The following is a 13584-nucleotide window of genomic DNA, read 5'->3' on the forward strand; positions in this document are numbered from 1 at the left end:
TGAACACTCAGGACTGATCTCCTTTAGGATGGACTGGTTGGATCTCCTTGCAGTCCAAGGGACTCTCAAGAGTCTCTCAAGACTCTCAAGAGTCAGGCAACATTAGTCTATATCTTTTGTATTTCATGGCAGAAACTATATGTCATCAAAAGGTATGATACAAGTAAGCACATTTTGCTGCTAAATTTCCAAAAGTTAAGATTCTTCCATTCTTAAATCAGCTCATGGCCAAATTTAAGACCAAAGAAAATCAAATACATGATTTCACTAAACTGCTATCATATTGATAGCAGATCATGCTAACTCTGGCAAAGGGCATGAGGTCAGAGTTTACTTGCCCAGTACTACCTGGAGAATGCCAGTTTCCGCAGAAGGCTGGCAAGAATAAGAATGTGACTTCCTGCCTTTCTGTGGGTTTAAAAAAAGCAATATCACCCATCCATATGTTTAAACAAAGAGAGACTCAGGTCACAGGAGTCTAAGGTTTAAGATCATAGGAGTACTGAAATATACTGACATCATTCTGAATCATAAAAGAATGTCACACTTAGACCACATTTAGGACACTGATCAGTGGGGACTCTGTGTCTTTGTTCAACTAAAGATCCAACACTCGAGGTGACAGAGTAACCTTTCTGGGTATTTGAGGCAATGCCAATAGTTTCAAAGGTGAACTTTCACTGAGATTATTAAGGATAGATACATACGTGCTACTTGAATGTTTTCCTATAGAGAGGTTTAACAATCTTCTCCCATGCTAAGTTGCTTCAGGCACGCCTGACTCTTTGTGACCCTGTGGACTCTAGCCCTCCAGGCTCCTTTGTTCATGGGATTCTCCAGGCAGGAGTACTGGAGTGGGTTTCCATGCCCTCCTCCAGGGGATCTTTCAGACTCAGGGATCAAACCAACTTCTCTTACATCTTCTGCATTGTCAGGAGGGTTCTTTACCACTAGAGCTTCTACTTTCTAACATATTGAGAGCTTAAAATTAGAGCACCACTTAGCTCTTAATAATTTTGACTGAGCTACTGACAGCGACACACCTCAAAATGGTATTGTTTTCAGTAAAAGAATCCCTAAGTTTGCTCTTGGTCTTTTCCTAGGAGGTTTTAGACCTCCTATCCTGTCTAATGTACTTCTATTTTCTTATTTCCAAATATTACTTCAGTAATATTATATCTAAAATGACCTTAGGATGTTTACAAAGATCCTTTCCCTTCCCTCCCCATCCTAATCGGACACCTCTTATACAAAGACTCAGGCTGCATTCCTTGAGTTCTTTTTATCTACTCAGGAAGGGAGGAGGAGAGCTTGCAGTGGTGACAGCTGGAGCTCTGTATGTGTGGTTTGCCCTCGTGCAGGCAGACAAGGTGGTTTATAAGATGACCGTGATTTGCCCTGGGCACGTATACTGGCGGCATGTTTCCATCTCGTGCATGCGTAGGGTGAATAACCTATTGAGGAAAAAAATTGGTGGAAAAGCATTGTTTTCTGGTGGGTTTCCTGCTGCCTGTAACTCATGATTGCTCCCAATCCCCAGGGACAAGTAACTAGGTCTGACCACGGAGCAATGGCTCAAGCGTGCTGTGATGACCCTCTGCCCCCAAAGCCTGGCTTTCCTCAGTCTAATTGCTTTTGGCAATTGTGGTTATTGGGATTTGGCCTAGTGACTCCCTGGAACCCAAATTCTCCCAAGGAGCCCCCTTAACAAGCAGAATTAAGTCTGACAGGAAGCCCAAACTTCCACTTCACTTTTACATGGAGTTTTCCCTGGTTTATGGCAAGGTCTGAACATCGTTCGTGGGCTAGAAAAGAATAATAAACAAGATTTAATGAAGATAACCACTTGAAGAAGAGCACATTAGGGGGGAAGTAAGAACAGCAAGTTCAAGAATAAACAACTTACTGCAAAACGTCACCCATTAAGATGCAGTTAAAACTATACGGTTTATAGTAGTTTCATTGATCACCAGTAGTCAATCTAGAGTTAGTCAGGAATTGTAGAAATCATAAAAGAAAAAGATGTTTATTTCTTATTAGAGGCTATTTCCTAACCATTTCGCTTTTCCTGAAAACAAAGAGGACTCTAGGGCACAATCATCTTGTAATACATGAAAACAGTTGTTTATGATTCTGTAGCTCTGAAAAAAACATCTTTGGTGCGGCTGATACCTCATCTTCCATCCTATTTATTGCCTCCCTCAGCCCTGCTGTAGTTCAGCAGCAAGCACCCTGACTCCTGAATCCACTTCTCTTGGCAGCAAGGTTCCCGTCAGGGAAACCAACAGCAGTGTCTGTTACACTCCCCACATATCCTACTGCGTGCACTTTGCTATCTCTCCTCCGACTCTCTGAACAAGACGATTCTAAATCACATGATCTTGGCTGCACCAGTCAGTGCCACAAGTTTAAACAGGACTCACCTGATTAACAATCTGGGGCTATCAGATAAACACATGCTTTACATTTTAAAACTACTATCTGTTCAGTGACACAGATCTCATCTCTTATCATAATCCCCACAAGTCTACTTTGTTTGTCTAGCTCTCCTGTAACTGGCATTGTTTTCAAATTGTTCAGTTGTCAGTGTTATCTTCAGATGAAGGTTTCAATAGAACTTCTCAGTTTTGACTGCATCTTAGCATCACCAGGATTGCTTTTGAAAGTGCAGATGTCCAGGTCCCCATCCCCAGAGATGGTTGTATCTGGTCTAGGGTGGAGCCTGACTGTTTTTTAAAGATCCCCAGGTGATTCTAATTTGAAGTTAGGGTTGAAAAGCACTGTACCAAGGCCCATAAAGCAAGAATTCGGGGTGGAGGTTACTGTTAATGCTCATGGTAAAAGGAATATAAATAAGACTTTATGAAGCACCATAAAGATAACTCTTCTGGATAACAAACACTAGCCAGTGAAGTATCTATTGTGGTTATAAATTACATAGAAGGATTTTGATATTTAACTGCAAAATTACAGACTTTGCCCACATTCTCATGCCTTAGTCAGTCTTCTCTTGAATTACACACCATAGATGGGAAGAATAATCTTCAAGTACTTCATATCAACTGTGCTATTCTATTGCTTCTAAGCAACTTTCTATGTTTAAAAACTATCAGTAGGACAGGTTTAAGAAAGGAGAGGAAAAACAACCAAGAAAGGAAAGAGATGTGGGAAAGAGTATTAGAATACCAGAAGCAACCTCGGGAGTAAAAGTCTGAAGGAGGCTTGTGGTTTGTTAAATGAGGAGGAAGAGATACTAAGCAATGAGAGTAAGGGAAAGAGAAAAATAGGGTAGGGTTTGAGAGCCCCTGTCCCATCCCCCGCCATGATTGCTTCAAGTACTCCAACCCCAACAGTTGAAGTGACATGAAAAAATCAAGGAAGGCCATGAGTTTTGAAGTCAGTCCTGGGCTGGAATCCCAGGTACCACATCTTACTCAAGTGACCTCAGGCAACTGATATGAGACTACTGGCACCTGTCTTATAGGTTAAGTGTGAGCACTCAGTGAGATAATATTTGCAAAAACATCAAGTACAGAGTCTGGCACCCACGGGTGATTAAAACACAGCACCTATTTAAATCATCATCATCACATTACTCACTTTAATAAATGAATACAAATGCACATTCAGATAGAATGCATGTGAATATAACAGTGGTTCTGAGAACTATAAAACTACAGCTGCCACGAGGTATCTATACACACTTTGTCATAACATTTCACCTCTTTCCTATCATCTAAATGTGACTGACTCTGCCTCTTCTTACAGGACAGCCTTTGACGAGATGACCGTGTTCACATATGTGAGGTCCCATTGTATGAGGGTACATAACAGTGGGAAAATAGCTGCTCCTTTTCTTATAATCAAGCATATGTTAAGAAAATGGTGTTCTAAAATAAGCATTTCACAAATTATGTGATTTTATATTGTGTGGTGGTGGCTTGTATTATGTGGTTATAAAATGGGGGCTGCTTTACCACTTACTCTCAGGAATGTGCTTTGTATTGGGGTATAATTATAAATGTGCTTACCAGCTAGTTTTCGAAGGGCAATTTTTGGGAGTGAATATGGTGCACTGAATTATTGTGTATTCATTTTAGAAGGAAGTTTTAAGGTAACTAAATCTCAATCTCATGCCCCTGTCAGTTGCTCAGAAGAAGGAGAACAGGCATGCTAGAAAATATACCCTGCTTCCTGATACAGAAGACCCAACTTGACTAGGAGAAGCAAGTAAAGGCATGGGATCCGGTTGTTATTGAGTAGTAGTGCTAGTCACTCAGTCATGTCCGACTCTGCGACCCCATGGACTGTAGCCAACCAAGCTCCTCTGTCCTTGGGATTCTCCAGGCAAGAACACTGGAGTGGGTTGCCATCCCCTTCTCTAGGGGATCTTCCCAATCCAGTGATCGAATCCAGGTCTCCTGCATTGCAGGCAGATTCTTTACCCTCTGAGCTACCAGAGAAGCCCTAACTGGTTGTAACTGAGGCTAGACAATTACTTGGTGGGCATGTTGCAGAAGTAGTTCATGTTCTATATAGATGGACTGAATTCCTTCGTTTCAATACATTCTGAGAATTTGTGTTATTTTATTTTATTTTTAAACTCTTTATTGGGATATAATCGATTAACACTGCTGTGATAGTTTCATGTGAACAATGAAGGAATTCAGCCTTACATATACATGTATCCATTTTCCCCCAGACTCCCCTCCCATCTAGGCTGCCAGGTAACATTGAGCAGAATTCCATGTGCTATACAGTAGGTCCTTGTTGGTTATCCATCTTAAATATAGCAGTGTGTACATTACCATCCCAAAGTCCCTAACTATCCTTCCCTCCATTCTTGCCCACTGGAGAATTTCTTATTTTAAGAGAGGGTACTTTGAAAAATCTGCTTGAAAGTAGAATGCTATGAGTAGATGCTAGATCCAAGTGGAATGATATAAAAAAATCACTTTTATACTTTAAGGAAACATCTTGCCTTACTATAAACTTTTTTAGGTCTCCTAAGATCTGTGGCAAACTAATACAGTTCCACAGTTGATGAGACTTTCAAGTATGATTTTCAGTTGGAAGTCTTGGCAATGTAAAATTAAAGCTCCTGATACCAATGACTGCTCTCTTATGTGCACAAAAAGGGCTATAAAAATGAGAAACCACAGTTGAGAATGATATACTAGGCTCCTTAAAACAGGTGAAGTGAAGTGAAGTGAAAGTGGCTCAGTCGTGTCCGACTCTTTGCAACCCCATGGACTATATAGTCCATGGAATTCTCCAGGCCAGAATGCTGAAGTGGGTAGTGTTCCCTTATCCAGGGGAATCTTCCCAACCCATGAATTGAACCCAGGTCTCCCACATTGCAGGCAGATTCTTTACCAGCTGAGCCACGAGGGAAGCCCAGATGAAGTGCCTTGCTTTTCACCAGACCTGAGTCCTTATACTCCAAAGTGTGGTGACAAATATGGCTCTCTTCCTCTTTTCCTTCATATGCACTCTCCTGCTCAGTTACTATCATAACACAGGGTCTTATAACTTAAACCTGGGCCACTGCAATTGCCACTTCCACCCCCAGCACAGGCCACTTCTAAAAGCCTGACATGTAAGGGAGTTCTGAAGCATCTCTCTGGTTGGGATTCCAAACCAGTTCCCTGTGACTCTTACATCTAAGGACACAATGAACTTGCTGAAGATGGAGTGTGTGGACTGATGCTACGGCTATGGTCTTCTGGGACTAGAAATTGTGATGGGGGCGGGGGGTGTGTGGGATATCATAATTAATTCAGTCTCTATGTTGATAAGTTACTTATTAATCTTTATATGATGAATTTACATTTTACTTACAATAAATGGATACTTCTTATATTCATTTATATTCTTCATCTACTAAACTGAGTTAAATAAGATAGCTAAGTTTAGAAGAAATAACTCCCCACTTCTGCTCATGCTTCATGCTCTTATACCAAAAGATTAAAGGTTGAAGAGACTATAAGAATCATGTAGCTCTAAAATTTTAACCAACCACCTCACTTCACAGATGAGGAACTGAAGCTTTGTGTGGTATAAGGGCTTGTCTGGGTTATTCAGATATTACAAGCAGCACTGGACCTAGCACCCAGGACTTCTACTTCTCAGTCTACTTTTCCCAAAACACACTTGGAATTCTCCCTCAGTGATGTCTTAGGTCTCAGGCACTACCATGGATTTATGTATGTTTGCTGTTATCCACCAAATTATTAAGGTCAGAGGGAAGCCTAATAAAGTAGTAATTTGAAGACTGGGTTGGATGCTTGCATAAGGCATAAAGCATAAAGATAGTTAAAGCTTATTAAATATGTATTTAATTAGGCAATCATATCCTTTAGTACCATTAAATTTTCTTTAAAAACTTTCTGAAGAATTTTAGTGACAGCAGATGGTAACTAGCTCCTTCGCCAAGATTACAAATAAGGCAGAAACATTCTCATCAGATAAGAGGCACCTGCAAACATGTCTTTTTTAAAATGAATTTTTTAAATTATTCAAACTTTTTATGGTTTGAATAATTGTGAATAGTGAGGAAGTGGGAAGAGAAGTTAGGTAAAAAGAATTCAGGTCTTTTGCTTAAAAGTTTCATGTTGCTGAGATACCCTGGAAGCAGAAAAGTGGGATTTCTTAATACTCAATGGCATCTTCAGCACCCCACAATCCTTGAGAATGGAACATTCCATTCTTTTCAGCAGTGTTGGATAACTACTTTAATCAGAATACTAGTAATAATCCTGAATGGGAAACATCTGATGGACAGAACTAAATAAATAGAAAAAATGGACAGCATCTTTTACAGATATGTATTTTATACTTTATATGTTTATATGCTATATGTTTGCTAAGATATAGTTACAAAGCGTTTCAAACTTACTAGGTTGGCCAACATATGGTAAATTTAAGATAATCCAATCATTTTAAATCTTACGAAAAAATTCACAATCAAGAAAGCAACCCACATCTTTCCTCAAAATCAAAAGCAAGGCAAAAAAAAATCTATATAATTTATGATGCAACATTTTTACAAATGATCATTCTCAAAAGAATGCCAGTGTACAATGTGCTGTTCAGAGAAGAAAAAGTCCTAACTAAGTAAAACATATAATTTCAACACACTGTCTTACATGATCCTTACCATGCTCTCAAAACTGAATGATGTTTTCCTAATGGTAACCAAAGTTGATTCTTACATTTCATGAAACACAATACCCACTCTGATGGCATTTCAAGAATTCACTACTTGGAAAAAAATATTTTGGGGGCTGGGGAGAGTGAATAGTGAGGAAGTGGGAAGAGAGGTTAGGACAATGTCCAAAATGAAACATTTGCATAGAGATAAAGCAGGGGGAAGATGATTTAGAAAACTGTTGTATGTGGAATAGTTTTATTTTTTGATAGTTTATTCTTGTAATTGCAGAGGGATCATGTTGTCTTAACTCTACGTAGGGATCTGACAGCATACAGTGTTCTATCAATAATACATAGAATTTAAAAGAACGATTGCATTTTTTTAAAAAAAGATTAACCATTTAACTAGAAATATTTGAAATAGTAGCAATCTGGAGATCTCTGTTCTAATTAAAATAGCCTCAAGTGATCAGATGACTAATAAACTTGTTTTGCAGTAGTGTGGCGAGAGTTTCTCCATAATTTGAAAATCAAAATTAACTACATGTTGTAATTCCCCATTCATCACTTTCTGGGGACCTAATTTGTAAAATATTAAATTCCAGGAAATATTTAATGGAGAAACGATTGAACGAAACTTATTTACTTACTTACAAGCTAAAAGGCCGTTCATATTTCATGCTTAAAAAATGCTGAATTAATGACATTGATCAATTTTATGCCTACTATATTGTCAATGACTTTACATAGAATAACTTGGGACTAAAAAGACAAAACTATCATTCTTAATGCTCTTAGTAAAATCATTCTACTGAAGTGATAAAGGGTTAAAATAGTATGACAAAGAGATATTTTAAGAAACAACTTTGATAGTGTAATAATGATTAAATTAGAATTCACAAAAATAGATCTTTGCTTATATTTAGATGTTGCCATCACTGCTTACTTAAGAGCCTGAATTTGGGGCTTTGATTCATGAAGATATCATATGATATGTTGCAGAATATGTTTTCTCTAGCAAATTTTACTCGTATCTCCATCCATTAAACAGTGTTTCTCTCAAAAACAAGGTAGACTGCGACAAAGTAGACAAGTGGAAAAAATGCACTGTAGTCAGTATCCAAACCAGACACACTTTCATTAAAGTTAATATTACAAAATGTATAGCAGAATGAATGATTTTTCTGTCTTACAGTTAACCTGTTTTCCCAGGTAGTTATATAATCATCAAGAGTGTATCATAATTTCAGAGAATGGCTCAACAACCAAGATATCATGAGCAGCGGCCACTGTATTCATCATTTTTCAGTTCGTCACCATGAAAATAATTTCTCTTGTGTTCTTACTCCTTTATTTCAAACATCTTTATGAAATATTTTAAAAAATTTTATAGATTGTGCAATGGGAGCTTGGTAATTATGATGCATACAATGGCTTGTCAAAACCTGGATCTGTCTGTAACCCAAGCAATTAAACATGAATTAACAGATGGCATCAAATAAAAAGGATACCGTAATGGCATCTGATGTTTCTCACAATAGCATTCTGGCATAATATGAACCCACAATGTCTTCCTAATAACCAAATAGTATATTATACTTAGCAAACTATCAGGTATTTAACTCTTTGACACCAATCATTAATATATAATACATTAGAAAGAACAGTTCAAAAATGTCCAGTCAACCATAAGAGCTTATTCTCCAAACACAGGATAAATGATGGTTTGGAGACAATCAGATTTATTATCTAATACTCCTGACATCTACTCACAGACATGGATTAGCATATAGCATAAATAGCAGGAGACAAGTTCCATCCAGTATTTTACAGCTTTGTATATATTACTTAGCCTCTGTTTCTTGGGTTCTTTCCCTGTAAAATGGGTATATTAATACTGGCCTCTATACCTCAAGTGGCTATACAGGGTCCCTAGCAAATAACTCAAGTTAAAGTGTGGTGCAATTGTAAGATACTGTGGTTATTATGGCAAACACAACCTTTACTTTTATTAGCAGATAATCTAGAATTCAGAAGCTAACTCTGTCAAGTAGCAAAGGCTGAGTGGGAAATGATTTTAAAACTGGATTAAGGATTCTTTATGTAACATCCTCTGAAAACATTTCTGGTTGAGGACTGTTGAATGAGGATTGCATTCCATGTTCATCTTAAGTAAATTCAACTTAGTCAACTCTAGGAGCTGTATATGAATCCAAGTAGATAATACAGTTATTGGGTATTTTTTCATCCATAACGCCATGGTGGTGGTGGTTCAGTTGCTAAGTTGTGTCTGACTCTTGTCACGTTATGGACTGTAGCCCACCGGACTCCTCTGTCTATGGGATTTTCCAGGCAAGAATACTGGAGTGGGGTTGCCATTTCCTTCTTCAGGGGACCTTCCTGACCCCTGCTGGAACCCACACCTCCTACACTGCAGGTAGATCCTTATCCATAACCCAATAAGTATTTTTTAAAGTATCAAACTCCTGTTTAAAATGCTGTTTCTTTTATAAAAGGAAACAAGAAACTAGTTTGCAACAAAGTAGAGATAAATGGTATACCAGTTGCCTGAGGGAAACCAGGATTACTGATATAGCTTTATCTCCTTTATCTCAGGATTAGTCATGGCTCCTTATACTTGATAATATTTAACACTGCAAATAAATTTTTTTTTGCAAGAAACTTTTCCACCAAAACATTTTCCCCCAAAACCGCTTTAAAATTTTTGAAAAATATTTCTTGCACCTCAATTTTCTATCATTAGTTAAGATTTTAAAGTTTAGGATAGTGAAGCTATTTAACTCTAAGGACAAAATGGATACCCTTAAATACTTTAATTGTCTCTTGAAGAATAAAGAAGAAAGACTTTCTTTCTAGAATACCTCTACTACCTTATTTTTCATTTAAACAACTTTTTCGCATTCCCTATTTGAGAAAACTCTTCCCCTCAGAGATTTCCCAAACAATGAGTATGTGAACATGCAATCTGACCTAGAATTTCTGGATTTTTGAACAAATCTCTCTCTTTACCCTCTTACCCCTTCCCCATTCTCAAAATAAACGAACAAGCCCCATGCTACACCTGCCAAGAGAATCTGTCTCCTCAGAGAACGCAAGGGGTCGCCCCTCTCCCATAATTGCACCAGCAAACCCCAGTAGCAAAGGCAAGACTCAAGCGTGAAGGAGCAAGGAGCATCCCCTGCTAGGGGAATTCTCTCCCGCCTCACACCCACATTACATTCGGAATTTCAACACAGTTTCACCCACTCCGTCTCTCATCCCCGCTGCACAACAAGAGGGCGCCTTTGACTTGGCCTTGAGACGATGAAGGCAGATCAAAAAGCAGCTCGTCTTTAGACTCTGTAAATCCTCTCCAGTCCAAGCCCAGAGTGCATCATCCCCCTCTGCTCCCAGAAGACTTGCGGCAGCACCACTGGGCAGCTTCCTGCACCGCTGTCCTCACCAGGGAAGTGAGAACCAATGGGTGGTCAGCTTTCTTGCCGGTGTCTTTCATCGCAAACAGCCCTCCCCCAACCCCCACCCCGGAATCGGAGACAACTCTAACAGACATGCAAGACCCTGTCCTTCCCCTGCAATTGTGGGGCTCCTGGCCCTGGGATCCTCGGTAGCGTGAAAGAGGGTGTGAGCCACGGGCGCCGGGTTGGGTACTGGCTGGAATATGGGATGGGAAGGCAGGAGGCTGCGCTTGTGCCTAGCATCTCTCTTTCTCGCCATCGACCTGCAGGAGACACTCAGTGCCCTAGAGCCAGACTTTGCAAAAAGGTGACCTGGGGACTGCCAGGAACCAGGGCAAGCCTCGAGTCCCAAGCCATTTGTTTTGTGAGGCAGCCGCATGAGGCAGCCACAAGGCTCGAGTGGAAGGGTAGGTGGAAGAGTTTTGAAGACTACAACCATTCAGAGGCCAAGAAAAATAAATTGGATGCCCTGACATGTTTAGATTAGGCCCTCCTGCCCCTTGCTACGCGATCCTAGAGGCAGTGAGGCTGGGCAGGAGCCCCTGGCGCTTTGGTTCAGTTATGTTTTTTAAAGACAATTTTCAGGTGAATCAGACCTTGTCTGCTTTAGGCAAGCGGCACAAAGGGGGCTTTCAGGGGACCCTCACGTCCAGGGACAGGGCACAAATAGCGGCGGAGAAGCGATTACTAAATCTCCATCTCACACAAGCCCATGCTGTGTCTTCTGCGCTGTTACCCACGCTTACCCCGAGGGGCTTCGCGGGCCAGCGCTGGGAGCTGGCTCTGCGCGCCGGAGCAGGCGCCGCCAAGCGTCATTGACTCCCGGGCGGCGGCGGACTGAGTTGGTCAAGGCAATAGCATCGTTCTCTGCGCCCCGGGAAGCTTTTTCCCTCCGGGTCCCCGCCAGCGCTCCCTACACTGGAGCCCGGGTCGCTCCGGCTCTATCTGCGAAGAAGGGACTCCCCACTTCTGCACAGAAGCCAGAGCGCCCAGCGCGCCAGCCTTCCCGGCAGCAAGGAGAGGTGCCTTTATCGGGTTTGTCTCCTCATCTATGGAAGACTCCACCTTGAAACAGACCAAGCCGCGATGGGGGTGCCCTTCGGGATACCCGTTTCATCCCAGCTACGGCACAGTCCTAGGAAGGCTACACCAGCCAACCTTCCGAGTAACTGGAGTCAGGATAAGGGGAAGCGAGGAGGCGAGCCAGAGTCTTTAGGGGAACCCCACCCTCGGTATGTGTCTGCCCCCAGGGGACCCACTTGAAAGGGCCTGAGACGGTAAAAGCCCTCCTGGGTGACAGGCAAGATTGTCACTGGAAACCTGGCACCCTTGGCTCCCAGCGGCTGGCTCTGCATCTCTCGCGATCCCCGGAGGGGTACGCAGAGCGGCTCCGCCAGCGCGTAGGCAAGCGAACCCAGAGCGCCCGGCGCGCCCTACCTCCACTCGCGCGTGGCTGAGGGTAGCGGCCGCGCAGGCGCTGGCTCTCGGTTTCCCGAGGGGCGACAGAGCTCTTCGCGACCCCTGCGCCGAGGGAGGACCCCGCGAGGTCTCCCCACGCGAGGTGGCGACGCAAGGTGAGCGGGTGCCGCGGCCGCGCCTCCCCCGGCGGGCACTCAGTGGGTCAGGGGCATCCCGCTAGCCGGGCGTCCGCGACGCCTGGGGGCTGGAGGCTCCTGTCCCAGTCTTGGGGGGAAAGCACACATCCCTTGAGCTGGTCTTAAAGAAGGAGCGAACTTTTCCGCTAACCTGCGGTTATGGGGGCGCGGGAGGCACAGGAGCGCCGGGTCCGCCGGACTATGGCACCCAGGAAGATGCGGGGCAAGAGAGGAGCGGCCGAAAAGAAGGCGTGAAACACAGGAGCCTCAACTGTTACCTCTTCTCCAGGCGTGGGGTGTTGGGTGGGAGGACTGCCGCCGCTGTGAGCCGACTCAAGTTAAGGAAAAGCGACCCGACAGGTGAACGCGGCGGGAGGGAGCAAATGCGTAAAAAAGCCTGCACTTACTTCTTCGCTGGCGCCTTCCCCGGGAGGCGTTTTGGCTGCCGATGTATTCCATAAAGTTCAAAATGATAAAAAACCAAGAAATCAGTCGCAAGTGCATAGTAACCCAATAATGTTTCCCTTCCTTTGCTCCTTTTTTTTTTCTTTTGATTGTTAATTAAGATTGACTGTTTCAGAAATACACGTAGGTGTTAGGCGTATGGAGAGAGCAAGCGCTAACCCCAGCTGCGGACAACTTCTCCACTCAGATCCGACAGGCGAGCCGGGATGGCAAACGCAGCGGGGTCGGGTGGTCAGGGAAACCAACTATTGTACTTTCAAACTGTCCGAGCCCTGAGCTGCGGGGGCTCCCGTGCGGTGGCTGTCAATGCCGCGAGTGAGGGTTCCAGAAGCAGCGAGCGGCCTCGCCAGGGTGGCCGCAGGTAGCATGGTGCGCCGCGGCTGCGCGGGATCCGGGCGGGCGGTGGCGACGGTGGCGGCCCCTGGGGCTTTAGAGGTGGCGGAGGCAGCGGCGGGGGTCCCGGGAGCGGAGGGGAGCGGGCGCCGTGGGCACCGCGGCCATGGCCAAGGGGCGGCGGAGAGACCCCGAGCTGCTTCTGCCGTTCGCAAGCAGGAGCGGCTCCACTGGTGGAGGGAGGGAAGAAGGGAGGCCGCGAGGGAGGGACAGGGCGAGGGAGGGGGAGGGGGACGGCCGCGGGGGGCGGGGGGAGCTTGGGGGCGGGGAAGGAAACTGCTGGAGCAACAACCCCGAGCGACCTCAATAACTTTCAATTTCAAGAGTGAAAGAAGGAGCTGGAAAAGTACAGGCGTCGCGATTTGGCAGAGGGACGGGAAGAGGCGCCTAAGGGGTCTCGGGTCTGCGGCGGAGCATCTCTGGACGCGGCGAAGAAGGCGGGAGAACGCGAGCCCGGGGCGGGGGGAGCCGAGGAGGCACTGCGAGCGCAGTGGAACCCCTCC

At 43.7% G+C, this 13584-nt stretch overlaps 1 protein-coding gene across 1 annotated transcript in view; it reads right to left on the minus strand.

Moving 5' to 3' along the window:
• The window catches only part of RSPO3 (R-spondin 3), a 94128-nt gene extending 81066 nt beyond the window's left edge, over positions 1–13062 (minus strand). Inside the window, exon 1 of the mRNA NM_001076034.1 lies at positions 12631–13062. Within this exon, the coding sequence (NP_001069502.1) occupies positions 12631–12727 (97 nt within the window). The 5' untranslated portion in view covers positions 12728–13062. The remainder of the gene's footprint in view (positions 1–12630) is intronic.
• Positions 13063–13584: the final 522 nt, after the last annotated feature.

This window comes from Bos taurus, chromosome 9 (assembly GCF_002263795.3).
Source record: "Bos taurus isolate L1 Dominette 01449 registration number 42190680 breed Hereford chromosome 9, ARS-UCD2.0, whole genome shotgun sequence".
Classification (NCBI taxonomy): domain Eukaryota; kingdom Metazoa; phylum Chordata; class Mammalia; order Artiodactyla; family Bovidae; genus Bos; species Bos taurus.